This window comes from Phascolarctos cinereus, unplaced genomic scaffold (genome assembly GCF_003287225.1).
Source record: "Phascolarctos cinereus isolate Bilbo 61053 unplaced genomic scaffold, phaCin_HiC Scaffold_726;HRSCAF=1367, whole genome shotgun sequence".
Classification (NCBI taxonomy): Eukaryota; Metazoa; Chordata; class Mammalia; order Diprotodontia; family Phascolarctidae; genus Phascolarctos; species Phascolarctos cinereus.
In genome coordinates, this window is record NW_027556098.1 from 29,096,831 (window position 1) to 29,110,980 (window position 14,150).

General features: G+C 38.9%; 1 protein-coding gene across 1 annotated transcript in view; it reads left to right on the top strand.

The window, feature by feature from the left end:
* Positions 1 to 1,744: 1,744 nt before the first annotated feature.
* OCA2 (OCA2 melanosomal transmembrane protein) overlaps positions 1,745 to 14,150 on the top strand; it is a 542,641-nt gene continuing 530,235 nt past the window's right edge. Inside the window, exon 1 of the mRNA XM_020992730.2 lies at positions 1,745 to 2,016. Coding sequence (XP_020848389.1) covers positions 1,745 to 2,016 — 272 coding nt within the window. The remainder of the gene's footprint in view (positions 2,017 to 14,150) is intronic.

The following is a 14,150-nucleotide window of genomic DNA, read 5'->3' on the forward strand; positions in this document are numbered from 1 at the left end:
CTAAGTATGCTCATCAATTCTCTCACTTTTTTTGGTAAAGAGGTATTAATTGTTTTTTTATAGTTGCTTTACATGATAGGACTTATGTTTTGTAAATACTATTTAGTGTTTTGTTAGGGTATTTTCCAAATCTGTTTTCATTCATTTTATAATTAAAAAATTGTATATTGATTGATATATATCAATACCTATCTATATATATAAAATTGATATTGTCTAGGCATTAATGATCTAAAATGTATTCTTCCCATTCAGCTTTGACTTCAGAATGACACAATGTCTCGACATTTTTAGCCATAACTTTCGACTTGATATCTTTGTGCTCAATATCTGTTTCCTGGAGAAGAATAAAGTATTTTTAGTTATCACTTTCATTCATTTGTTCAATGTGACCTCTGGATTCATGTTAGAATCCTTTAGTCTTTATATTTCCTTTGAATAAATGAAGAATTTTCTACTTAAGACCAAATGCCATTTTGATACTATTGGAGAAAGATTCCACAAGATGAAAGAAATATATATATATATATATATATAATATATATATATATATATATATATATACATATATATGTATTGGATGAAGTCATATAGCTTGGAATCATTCATATGTATCACATGATTAATAAGATACAGTTTCAACTGCTTTCATATGAAGCCAATTATTTCTGCTTATAAGAGATGATAATAGGTTTAAGGCTAGGCAGAACCATAATAGGCTTACATTTTCCCTGAAAAATGCCACATTTTATGTGAATAATGTTCTTGACATTATTATGTTGATGGCAGGGTTTGAGAATAGTTTTCTATCTGGACATTAAATACTCTAGCATTCTCACTTTACTTGTGTCAGTTTTAGATATTTTTAGTATGTAAATAAGCTATGAGTATAGAACTGGGCAAGAGGCAATGTTTAACAGAGGTATTATGTATGTTAAGCTCCTTTCAGGCAGCTTGTTCAATAACATTATTATTATTATTGTTATTATTACCTTCCAATGTATTGTTCCCAATGCGATAACTTGCTTCCTACCTTTGACAAAGTGTTTATGGTCTTTGGAAATTCAAATGAGTGAGCATAGTTTACTTCATGACTTTAGTAGTAGGAAGATAACTTAGTTAAAATAATAGGAAAACTTAAAATGGATCATGTATTCTTCTTCTACTGGGATGTTTTGAGGTGCTCTCCTTCCCTCTCTCCCCCCTGCCCTCATCTTTCTCTTTCATGTCATTATTACAAACCTATGAAAATAGAGGAAATAGCAAGAAAAGTTTATGAATGGATTCCAACCTCCTGACCCAGCCCTCTTTCTAACTGGAACCACGTACTGACCCTTCTCATTTAGACACTCTTTTTACTTAGGGCAAACATGGTTCTCCCCAAAACTACTCATCTCAGAGCGTCTCTCTATGCTGCTATGTAGTCAACAATACCTAGGCTACTGGGTGGTAAATCTACATGGTGACTTAAGACAAATGTGGAAAATTCTGAGTCTGATTATTAATATACCTTAAATTCACATTAGCTTTCTTTAATTTCAGAGTGCAATTTGATATACAACACTTGATCCAAAGAGATTACATTACTAAAACAATCAAAAGACCTCATAATTAGGCTCTCTCGCCTGTAAGACAGTCTCATGGCATGAAAGTCCTAAGATAGAGTTATATAATGTGATACTGACAGTTGGATATATGTGTATTTTTGGACCAATTTTTAGGCAATAGGAGCTACATCAGAAATATGTACTTGGAGAACAAAGATGGAGGAGTCATTTCCAGAGAGCTAGAAATGGAATTAAATCAAACATCAGCTCCAGCTCATGCAAATGTACATGGACATACGGGAGCTGAACCAATTACTGGCAACTTTAATGAGCTGAGGTTGCTGAAGGAGTTCTGCAGGATAGCAGCTGTTCAAGGGGAGTCCCAGAAATCTTCTCCCCGTGGAACGGAAGAGGACGACTGCTGTATTGCTTTGGATGATGGCTTTGGCCCACTCCTAATGCAAGAGAGGTGAGTTAAAAAGCCAACTAATTCTGTTTCATCTAGCAGAGATTGTTTTTGTTGGCAAGATTGATACATATTGTGTTTTAGTTGATACCCTCTGGGACATCATGCACTTGGCTGGAATCTTCCAAGAAATTTTGTGACAGTCTTAAATGCTTTTGTAGGATGACTAGCTCAGCAGACTTGCCCAATACTAACTTCCATAGCAGTCCTGTGTAGGGTTTCTTTACTTTCCAGAAGTGCAGTTTAGTGTTTGTTTAATCATTGTTGGCTTAAAAAAATTAAATTGAGCCACCCTTCGATCAAGAGGACAGAGAGGAGATTAAAGCCAACCTAGATTAGGAAAACAGAAAAAACATTATGATTAATAAAAACCAACGTTAGTATTAATAAAGAGAAGCAGCAGTATGTGGTAGATAGAGAGCCTTCCTCATTATCAAGATCCAAGTTGTTGATGTGACCTCTGACACCTACTGGCTCTGTGATCCTAGGGCAAGTCACTTCACCTTTTGGTGCACCAGACAATTCTCTAATGTTTTAAATTACAGAATAGTTGATAACCTGCATTATTAGAACACCAATGCAATTCCAGGTCTGTACCCTTCAATCTTTTGTTTCTTCTGTCCTCCTTTCTTTCCTTCCTTTACATCTCTTTCCCTCCCTCCCCCTTTTCCTCTCTTCCTCCACTTTTTCCCTTTCTCCTTCCTTTCCCTTTCCCCCCTTCCCTTCCTTTCCCTTTCCCCCCTTCCCTTCCCTTTCTTTCCTTTCCTCCCTCCCTCTCTTCTTTCCTTCTTCTCTTCCTCTCTCCCTTCTTTTTCCCTCCCTCCTTTCCTCCCTCCCTTCCTTTATCTCTCCTTCCTGCTCAGAAATGACAGGGAGTTCAGAGATCATTGAATCCAAACTTTTCATGATTAGAAATGCCTTGTAAAAGGTTATACCATGCAGCTTTTCTTGTATTTAATATTCTACGTATATGTTAATCCTCATGATAGAATGCAGACTCCTTAAAGGTAGGCCTCACATAGCAGGCGCTTAATAAAATACTTGTTGAATTTAATCAAATCACAAATTATCAGGTCAACTCTGAAATTATGCACCATAGCCCATGAACCTTTAGTAACTCTAGTAGAACATACGGATACTTTATAAAATTTCACTAATCCAGATTTGATGGGAGTCTAAATGCTTCATTCCCTCTGAAATGTCAGGATCTTACTGTAAGGGGATTCAATTGCTTTTCTAATCAAAGACTCAGGAAATGAAAGATTTCTTCCAATCTTCCCTATCTAGCACAATGTTTAAACAGAATAGGCTCTCAAATGGTTGTGGAACGGCTGATTTTAATTCAACCAGCACATCTGATGGCACATTCTCATATGTTACAGAATGCATGTATTTCTTTGACCTAGAATGTTTATCGATATTATTTTTGATTAACCCATAAGTACTTACACAGTAATATGCTTTTCTGGAAGTCTGGGGTGCAGAGGGCTGGTGGGAAATGTGCTGGTACAGGTGGAGATAAGTGGGGCATTCATGGCAGGAAGACGGCAAGATGGTCTGGGTGGTTGACTGAATAAAATGGGAAGGTGAATCATTATCTTAGGTCTGCGGCCAACTAGATATTGTAGGCTAGGTGATGAAGTTTTTTGGTTCTTTGGGATTAGATGTCTGAAATGGTTGTATAATATCCTTATGATAATTGTCTACAATTGTTGTATAATATGGATAAAATAATGGCCAGTTAGTCACTTATAGCCAAAGAGCGTGTTGTTGCAGAACGTTACAAAAGGTTGCTGTAAGAACATTCTGGTGGTCTTACTCTGAAAGTAGCTATGATCACAGCACACCTGAGGCCTTTGTACTTCACCAGCTGCAATTACTTCTTGCATAGGATGTAGTGTAAAGAGCTCTTGACTTGCAGTCAGAAAACCGGTTCAAATCTTGGCTCTACTACTTAGTATTTTTCTTATTTGTAAATAAAAAAGGTTGGATTAAATGATTTCTATGGCCCCTTCTATCCTTAACATTCTGGTATTTTGTGACCTGTAGGTCTATGCCTACTTACCCTTAACAGAAGGCATAAAGAGGCCAGAGGTCAAAATAATATTGCCCTAGTCAATAATGACTAGGTGCCCTAGGAACATGCTTATTTCCACATTCTTCAGGTTGCTGACTGGCCTCATTTCACTCTTCTGGGCTCTCTGGATTCCAGACTTTTGCTTACCTTGCCAACTGAGACCCAGTTGCTTGACAACTCTGTTTGGACATCTTTCTTGCAGAATTTTTCCTGGCTTCTGGAAAATGATGCCTCAGACTCCCTCATCTTTTCCTTAACTCTCAGTTCTGAGAACTTTGTTCATTTCTTTTCTTTGGATAACACAGATAACAGGGACTCCCAAGAAGCCAGATGTTGACCTCCTGATCCCCATACTCTTGACTCAAACATCAAAGCTTTTACCTTTGATACTGTAGCCCTACTGCCTTGCTCTTTTAGTTTTTGGAACCTGGAAACTTTTGAACCTGGAAACTCCCAAAGCCATAAGCCCCTTATGTTAGATTTGAAGAATGCTTCCAAAAGGCATCAACTATACATAGAATTGATGAGGACTCATAGCTCTTCAGAACTGCTTATTATCCCATGGGTTATTTAGGAAGGCTCAGGATAGATCCTTGATGCTTGTGGTGGGTGGGTGTAGAGTCAAGCAGAATGATTTGAAAGAATCTTGAATGAGTTAGGAGGAGTGAACTGGGGAGTCTAGGCTAACAAGAGTGTGCCTGAGTATGGAGGAAAAGCTGATGTGAAGGAGCGTGGAGTGAGTGGGCAGGTATGGAGACTGGCCTGCCAGATTTGTGCATTTAGCCCTGTAGACTGTATGCCTGTCTTTGGGTTCTAGTGCCCTTCTTTACAAGATGAGTTCTAGGGAAACATTGATGAAGAGCAACAACAACTAGGTTGATCTTGTAGAATTTATATGAACCAGCATTTCTTGAGATTTCTTTATTACTTGTATGGGAAAAGAGAGTATAAGCAGATCCATACACAGTAATCAGTAACGTGAGGGTCCTGGCTCAAGACTTCTGCCTACAATTTAACTCTGACCCTTGCTCCACAGTTTGACTAGCCAGACCCCTGTTGCCTTTCACATCCTGCTGTGATAGTTCTGTTGACAAATGTAAAAATGTTTTCTGTCCATAAAACAGGAATAATGCATAATTAACAAAGTTGCCAGTTTCCAGATTCAATTAAACTCAGCAACATTCATTATCATTAAGATTGAATAAATTGTTTTATCCTTTGCCGGTCTCTCTCTTTTTTTAAAGTAAGCGACTAGGTTTTACATATTTTTTTAAAAAAATTTTTTGCTTAGCTAAGTGTGGGATAATTTTGAAACTAAAATAGGAGACAAATGTTGAATTGATGAACTTTTTATCTTAAAATAGCACTCATGTACTGATGGATGTAGTTAGAAAAATAATTGGTTGTCAGATTGACAAATTTAAATTATATATTTATTCTCGGGTTAGATTGTTGAGTATGAAGTATCCCCCTCCCAATCCCTTCCCCTCCATTCTCCCCTCCAAATCCAAGGAAAATTGTGATTGGTTTCTCTTATTGTTTTCCTAAAGAAGGATCTAATTGTTCTTTATATTTAGTATTTTTAAATTAGCAAATTGTTTTTTGAGTTTTTCCTGTCAGCAACAGTATGTTTGGCAGGGGTGGGGGTGGAAGCTGAGGAGGAGAAAAAGGATGTTTGATAGGAAAGAAAATAAGTAGAGTGAGTTATTTCAAGATAACTTTTCTTTGCTATCCTAAGCAAAGCACCTCAGTCATCATAGAGGAAAGAGGGCATAGGGTTTTGCTATTGTTTTTCTTTTCATTGTCATCTCCCCCTTCCACTTTAAGATTGGGCTTCTCTATACATTGAATGGGGCAGGTAGGTAGTACAGTGAATAGAGGGCCAGGCCTGGAATCAGGAAGAGCTGAGTTCAAATCCAGCCTGAGATGCTTACTAGCTGTGTGACCCTAGGCAAGTCACTTAACCCTGTTTGCCTCAGTTTCCTCATCTGTAAAATGAGCTGGAGAAGGAAATGGCAAATCACTCCAGTGTCTCAGCCAAGAAAATCCCAAAAGGGGTCATGAAGTTGGGCCTTCTCCTCTCTGTTTGTATTTATTCTTTCCTCATCACATCTTGCTGGTTCTAGTTTAAGATTTCGGCCCTTGCTTTCTTTTAGTCGCTTCTTCCTCAGCCTGTTCATCTGTTATTCCTTGCCTGTTGCAGTTACCCATCTATCTCCTTTTCTGGTCATAAAGTAGTGAGGTAGTACAGTGGATGGAGCACCGGGCTTGGAGTCAGCAAGACCCAAGCTCAAATCTGGCCTCAGGCACTTCTGATCCCAGACAAGTCACCTAACCTCTGTATACCTCAGTTTTTTCACCTGTAAATCGGGGATAATAACAGCACCTACCTCATAGGGTTATTATGAAGATCAAATGAGATACTATTTGTAAAGCACAGTGATTGGCTCATAGCAGGTGCTTAATAAATGCTTGTTCCTTTCCTCTTTCCCTTCATATACCTCCTCCATGATATCCCTCATATGCATTCTTGAGTTTAGATAATCATTGGAAATAGGCTGCTGCATCCACTATGCATCCTTTATCCTTTGGGTCACCTACAACTTTAGTTCCTTTGAAATTGTGCAAATCCAAAATTCACAACTATTGTGTACTATTGGAAGAGCATTTGTGATGAAAAGATAGGTGCTTGTACCAGAGAGCAACTCATGATCTATAAAAAGTACTACGTAGTTTTCCAAATGAAATCTATTTTGCTCTCTTCCTGTTAATCAATTCTGAGCCAATTCATTAACTATAGAGCTCACCCCAACTATACATGCTATGACACTAACTCAAAATATTGGATAATTAACTATTTTTTCATCATCTCAACAATAGTTATTTTTTAATCCATTCAGTTTTTCCTGCATGGATTTTAGGCAGATCACCTAAATAACCATGGATCTCAATAATGAGACCTTGGGGCCTTGATGTAATAATCAGAAATTTTCATATGGCTGTTGATAACATACCTCTTCTTATCCTTTGTCTATTGGGAAATGACTCGTTGCATATTTGTATCAATTTCCTATGTGGCTTAGATATCAGACTTTATCAAACAAATATGCTGTAAAGATTTTTGCTCAGTTGTTTTCTTTCTAATTCCAAATGCACTGCACATGGTTGTGCCTTTCAATTTCATATACTTGAAATTGTCAATTTGCTAAAAAGAATCCCTCTTCCATTTGTATCTTGTATAAGACACCCTCCATGAGACTGGCAAACACCTTAAGGGATCATGTGTCTTTTTATTTTGTGCCTCTCTAGTCATTAATAATTGGAAGGGTTATTGAACAATTATTTCTGTGGTCCTGTTTGTCAAGGAATCTGACGGAAGCTTAGCACATATTTGAGAGATTCCTTGTTAAAGGAACGCTTTTAAGTTTGTGATTTGCTGTACCAACCATCAACTGCTTTTATATATACATTTATATATATATATATATATATATATATATATATACATAATATATTATATATATATGTATATATATATATTTATTTATTTCTTGGTAGTCAACAGACAATAAATATGATGGGATTTTATGTTTTGTTGTAGAGACTTATTTTAGGTCTGCCTTCTAAAAGGTCTGCCAGGGATTCCTTCAAAAAGCACATAGGTTATTCTTAAGATTTCACAAAGATGAGAAATCAGACACATTTTAGTAGTTATTGATATTCTCAAGTGCTTTGGGGGGAATTAATATTGTCTGTGAATTTTTCCATTCTTTTGGTCCCTGAGATACCTTGTAAAATCATTCATCAATTATCTTCAAGACTGCATAACTTCCAACAGAAGCTTCCTTGTTTTCTATATGGCTTGGTCCAGTCACTCTTCTGAGTTCATCTTCTTAAATGCCATTTCTTCTTCTTTGTATAGCACATCAGGGACAGGGATGTTGGAGTCCAAATTTGGTGGCTTGTCTGTTACTGATGATGAAAATAGATCATTATATGAAATAAACTGACAAATTTGTTCTATCTTATGTCTGTTGTCTTCTTGCCAGTTTCATCTCTGAATGTTCTTGGGATGAGGTTGCTCATTTTGGTTTCATGCCAAGCTTTCTTTAGACTTGTTTTCACAGTTTCATAAGCAATTATTGCTTATAATGTTCCATCATTCTCCTCTACAGTGAATTTGTATTCTAAATTGGTATTGCCCTTGGCTGGCATATCTTGGTGTTTGCTAAGGAGATCAAATGTTTAAGTGAGGATTAAGTGTTTGCTGTCTAATGTGGTTTTGTGGAAACTTTTGGTCCCTTCCTTTATACCAGTTAATTTTTTTTTTACAAGAAATAGTGATTATCAAGGTCAATATCTTTGTCTTTTACCATTTCCCACTTTTCAGCATCTACATCTCGTTTGAATAGGTAAAGAGGGAATAAACTCAATTGCTTGTAGTGTCTTCTTAAAATCTTCAGCCTTTCTTCTAACTTGATGCTGATTTTTCTTTTTGTTTTAGTCAATGGTCTGACTGTGTACACATAGCTAATTATGATATGACTCCCATATCAGTAACCAGTCACTTCTTCTATGTTAAGACATAGGCAAATATATTATTTTTGGTGATATTTGATATATGTCATGTCTGGAAGAAAGTATCCATGAAAAGTAGTTATGAGGTTTCTGAGTAGTGGAGGACAGTAAGGGAGACAATGTTAGAATCATTAGGACTTGGTGATTTATGGGATACGAGAGAGAATTGTTCAGTCATTTTCAGTTCATGTCCAACTCTTTATGCCCTGATTTGAGTTTTCTTGCCAAAGATAATGGAGTGGTTTACTATTTCCTTCTCTGGCTCATTTTACAGATGAGAAAACTGAGGCAAACAGGGTTAAGTGACTTGTCCAGGGTCACACAATCAGTAATTTCCTGAGGCCAAATTTGAACTCCTGAAGAGAGAGAATAATCACAAGTAACATCAAGATCTTGGCACAGAAGATTAGTTGAATGGTGATGCTACAGGTAGTAAGAGGGAAGCCAGAAGGATGAGGAGGAGGAGGAGGAGGGGGAAGAGGAGGATCTGGGGAGAAATGATAAGTCTGGTTTGAATGTAATGAGTTTGAAGGTATGATAGGATATCTCAGAGGAGCTGGAGTTGTGGGACTTGAGTTGAAAGAGAAGTCAGGCTATCAGAGTATATTCGGGAGTTATTTCTGTAGAGGAAGCAGTAGAAGTGGGTGGCTATAAAAGAAAAATGAGATTTCTGAGGGAGAGAAGGAAAGATGAGAAAGGAGAGACCTTTGCAGGACCTCACTTTAAGGAGTATGGAGGAGGATGGGAAACCACCTTTTCTGGGACAGAAAAAGAGATAGAAGGATCATTGGATTATGGATCTAGAAACAGAAAGGACCTCAGAGGCCATGGAGTCTGCTTCTCTCATTTTACACGTTATGGAGGTTGTTGTTTTTGTGTGTCCTTCATTCTTAAAGAAGATCATGAAAGCAGGGAGGTAATGTCATGACATGCAGGTGAATTGGATTTAAGCGAGGGAGGTTTGTGCAAAGTCACAAGTCTCCCTTTCTCCTGCGGAACCATCTGGGTCCAGTGGCCAGATATAGATCAGGAGAACTGGAGATGGCCCAGGATGCAGTGGGAGGCCTTGGTCTTTACCGGCTAAGGGGAAACTAGCCAATGAGGTCCCAGTCCTTGGAGCGTGCTTAGACTTGCACTTCTTGGTGCGTTTTGCAGAGCATGTATAGCTACTTCTTCCCCTGCTCCAATGTAATGCATGAAATATCAGAAAGTCAGTTTCTGGCCATGAGTAATTGCTTGCTTGCTATTGTTTGGTGACTAAGAGTCTTCTTGTTTCAGAAGCCAGAAGGAATGATAACTCAGGAGAAACTGAGCTAGAACTGAATGTGCCCACAAAAGATTTAAAGAGTCAATCTTTTTCTCTCTTCTCTGATAACTTTCAAGAAGGTTGCTTGAAGCTACTCCTAGTGGTGGTATAATGGAACTGGCCATTCCTGCCACTCCCAGCCTCACCAAAGGTACCTCTGTTTCTTTTGTGTTTATTTTTTCCATGATTTTAGGTGAATCAGTATCCTGAGATATGAGTGCTCAGGTGACTGACTACTGGAGAGTGATGAAAGCCAACAGAGTTTCTTCCAGCAACCTAAGTCAGTAGCAAAGGTTTCCAGAGTGGTAGTGGCTAATGAAGCACTGAGGAAGTGCCTATAAATGAAGGTGGAAAGAGCCTTGAGCAGAATGGCACCTAAAGAGCTCATGACTCGATATGTCTGAGAGAAATTCTGGCTATGGATTCTGGAAAGACATCAATCCTGGGAATCCAACTGGCTCCCCAAAATCCCATGTTTTAGAAAAGAGTCAGGCAAGGAACATCTCACATGATCTCTATGACCCACTGGGAAAGGCAAGTCCAAATGTGCTCAAAGGACTGCGCCCCTATTGCCCAGGTTACCTTCCTATCCCCCACACCCCATCAGTTTACCCTTCATTACATATAGATGAAACTGAAACCCAGGGGAAGTTAAGTAACTTCATCAAAGTAACACAGATATTAAGCATCCAAATCGGGACTGAAGTCAGATTGTTTGACTCTAGAGAGAGTGCTCTTTTCATTGCACCATGGGAGAGCCAGGAGAGTGGGTTGTCTCTGAAGCCAAAGAAGGAGAGACAATACAGTAGGAGTTAAGTGGTCTACAAAATCAAATGCTGCCAAGTGGTTAAGGAGAATGAAGCCTGATAAAAAGACAATTAGATTTGGTGATTGGAAGGTCACTAGTGACCTTAGAGAAACAAACTGTTTTGGTAGAATCTTACACTCCTGTATCCTCCATTAGTGCCTAACATGGTGCTGAGGACCTAGTAGTACTGAATGAATACTCATAGAATTGAGATGAATGCCCATTTGACTACTTATGTTCTATTTTGTGGAAGTAAAATCAAGTCAAGCACTTATTATGCACCAGTCCTTGTGTTAAGTCCTGGGAATATAAATACCAGCAAAAAGAAAGACAACCCTCAGGGGGTTTACATTCAAACGCAGAGGAAGACAACATTGAAAAGGGAGCTGAAAAGTGAGGGGCAGGGGAAAGGAGAGAGAGGGTTCCCCCTACAGGGCGTGGGGGTAAATTCTGGAAAATCAGAAGTAGAGCTTAGAGAGGAGTGAAGGATGACTGACCTGGGCCCTTCCCTCAAAATGGAGGTTCGGGGAGGAACCTCTCAGTGAGAGGAGAGAGAGAAAAACAGAGAGAGGGAGGGGTGGAAGGCTGTCCCAGGGTGAGAAGGCAGCTGTGTCATTGGTGATGAAATCCAGAGCATCAGAAGCAGAGATCAGATAGGCATGAAGTAGGGGCAGGCCTATATGTTACTATCTTTTATGATATATGTTGGTGGGGGAGCAGGGAAAAGCAGAAAGTATAAGAAGGGTGATGCCAGAACAGGGAAGAGGCCCAGGGACAAACCTCCATATTGGGCATGATCTTTGAAGGGGTCAGAGGCTGTAAAGATTCAAGGTTGGTAGTGCAGGTCTACATGCACACTCTATACAGGCCTCCATGTTTTTAATACAAAATTCAACACATGCCTACTCCGAGCAGGGCTCTGTGTTAGGTCCTGGGAATGCAAAGACAAAAATGAAACAGTCCCTGCCCTCAAGAAGCTTATGTTCTACTGGGAGGATGCAACATGTACTCAAGAAATAAGTAGGCAGTATATTCAAAATCATTTCAAAAATGCTGATTACTGGGGTAGGTAGGAAAAACGTAGGAGGTAGCATCTGAGTTGTTCTCTATGGGGAGGTAGGATTTCTATGAGAGGAAGGAGGAGGAGGGAGTGTATTCAAGGCATGGGGGACAGCTGTGCAAAGGTGCAGAGGTGGGTGATACTATATCTTTCATCAAACTGACCCTGCTTAAGGCAGCACTGACACAATACAGCTTTGTTTCTGTCAGTGCATGGCTTGAATACATGGATGAGAGAATATCTGATGAGTTGGAACACACTTTTTTTTTTTGAGTAGAGATTTAGGGATGGGGATTCCCCACTGAGCTTATGGTCAGTAATCAATTCACTTCCCTGTCTCACATGTGCTGTATTCTTTTTGGCTGATGACATTCCAATGAGATCAATACCAGAGCTGCGTTTATCCAGCAGGAAGAAATGTCAACGGAGGTCAGAAATTCAATTTCCACTTTGCAGATTCTAGTTTAACTTCTGGCTTGTTCTTGGCCTTCCTTATTCATCATACTTACTTAACTCAGATTAATGTGAAGTGTTTAGTGGTGTGCTGTTAAATGTTTAACATCCAGCTCTATGAAAAACAACAACAATTATACCCTCTTATGCTTAATCTATATTAATGTTTTCTCTATCACTTTTTAAAGTCTAAACAATCAACAGAACAGTAAATCAAGTTCTTATTTTTGCCGTTTGCCATTCTCTAAGGGGAAAATGTTCATGCTGAAAATTTAATAACCATCTCTCTTGAGCTCATTTGATCTGGTTCTAACACACCTGTGGAAATATGCCAATGCCACTGATATGTATTTTCCTATCCCCATTGAAACAAAGGCACGAAATTTGGTTTGAGCCAACAAATTATTCAGTTTGACCAATCCTATTAAATGGCTGCTACGTGTAAGGCCCTGTGCCAGGCTTTGTAGATACACGGGCAAAAACAGAATTTTTCTTGTCCTTAAATAGCTTGTAGTCTATTAGAGGGCTATAATATGTACACAGATAAATACTGAGCACATACTTTGCAATAATAACAGGAGAGGCAGTATGGAGAAGTGGATGGACAGCTGATTACTTTCAGATCCGCTTTTTAAACACACCCTGGCTGTGTCACCCTGGGCAAATTATTTAGCCTCTCAGGTGGCTCTCAGACTCAAAATTGCAGAGTAGTTGGCAAATCTGCATTGGTAGGGGGAGTTTCCTCAACCGCTATCAGTCAAACCACAGGTTCAGACAAGAACAAAGACAACATTATGGAGAATAACTTTAAAGAGGGACCATTAGCAGGTAGAGGAATCAGGAAAGGCCTCCGGTAGAAGGCAATACCTCTGCTGTGCTTTAAGTGTCTTGTGAGGAACCCCTACACCGGTGAGGGACAAGCACATTGTAGGTGTGGAGGCCCAGTGCGTGGTGTAGTAGGTGCTGCATAAATGTTTATTGATTGATTGAGGTTCACTTGTGCAAAGGTACCTAATATCATGTGCAGGGATTAGCAGCAGGCCAGGTTGACTACAGTGGAGAGTTTGCAAAGGGAAATAACACGAAAGCAGACTGTGAAATAATGATTTTTCTTAGGAATCTAATTTCATGTGATAGGATTGTAGGCTTCAGAGCTGGAGGGGACTTTCCACTTAGTCCAGCCTTTTCATGTTATAGAGGATGTGGAGACCTAGAGAAGGGAAAAGGTTTGTCCAGGGTCGCACAGGTAATATAGAAGAGATGGGATTTGAACCCAAGTCTCTTGATTTAAAATCCGGCTTTCTTTCCATGGTACCACACTATTTTGTCCCTTGTTGAGGAAGAGAAAAAAAAATTGTTTGGGAGTTTGGAGAGGACTTTGTGGCTATTTATCATTATTATTTTTTTAAAGCTACATGATTTATGGTCTGAATTTCATTATACCATTTAGGAATATTCTTCCTATACGTAATGGCTCCTCACATTGCATTGAGCTTATCATGAGGATGGCTAAGGCATAAAGCAGGAAAAATCAAAATTCATCTCGGTCCTTGACGTTAGCACCAAATTCCCATTGTGAGATCTAGAAACCAAGTTAAAAATGACCTAAAGTCAGGTGTCAGAAGCCCCGAAGCTCAAAATGTATTTTCTCACTTAGTTTTATTTGTCCTCTTTCATGTCTTCTTGTGTTCTATTGGGCTGCAGCATGAACAAGACTAGGTGTTTTGGAGCCTGGGAAGAAAGTGGATGTGACATTGGTCTAAAGTTTTGATTCTAAAATGAATTTCAGTTTTACTGTCTAGAAATGAGTGAATAGAATATGAGAGCAAAATAGAATTATGATACAGGCAGAAAA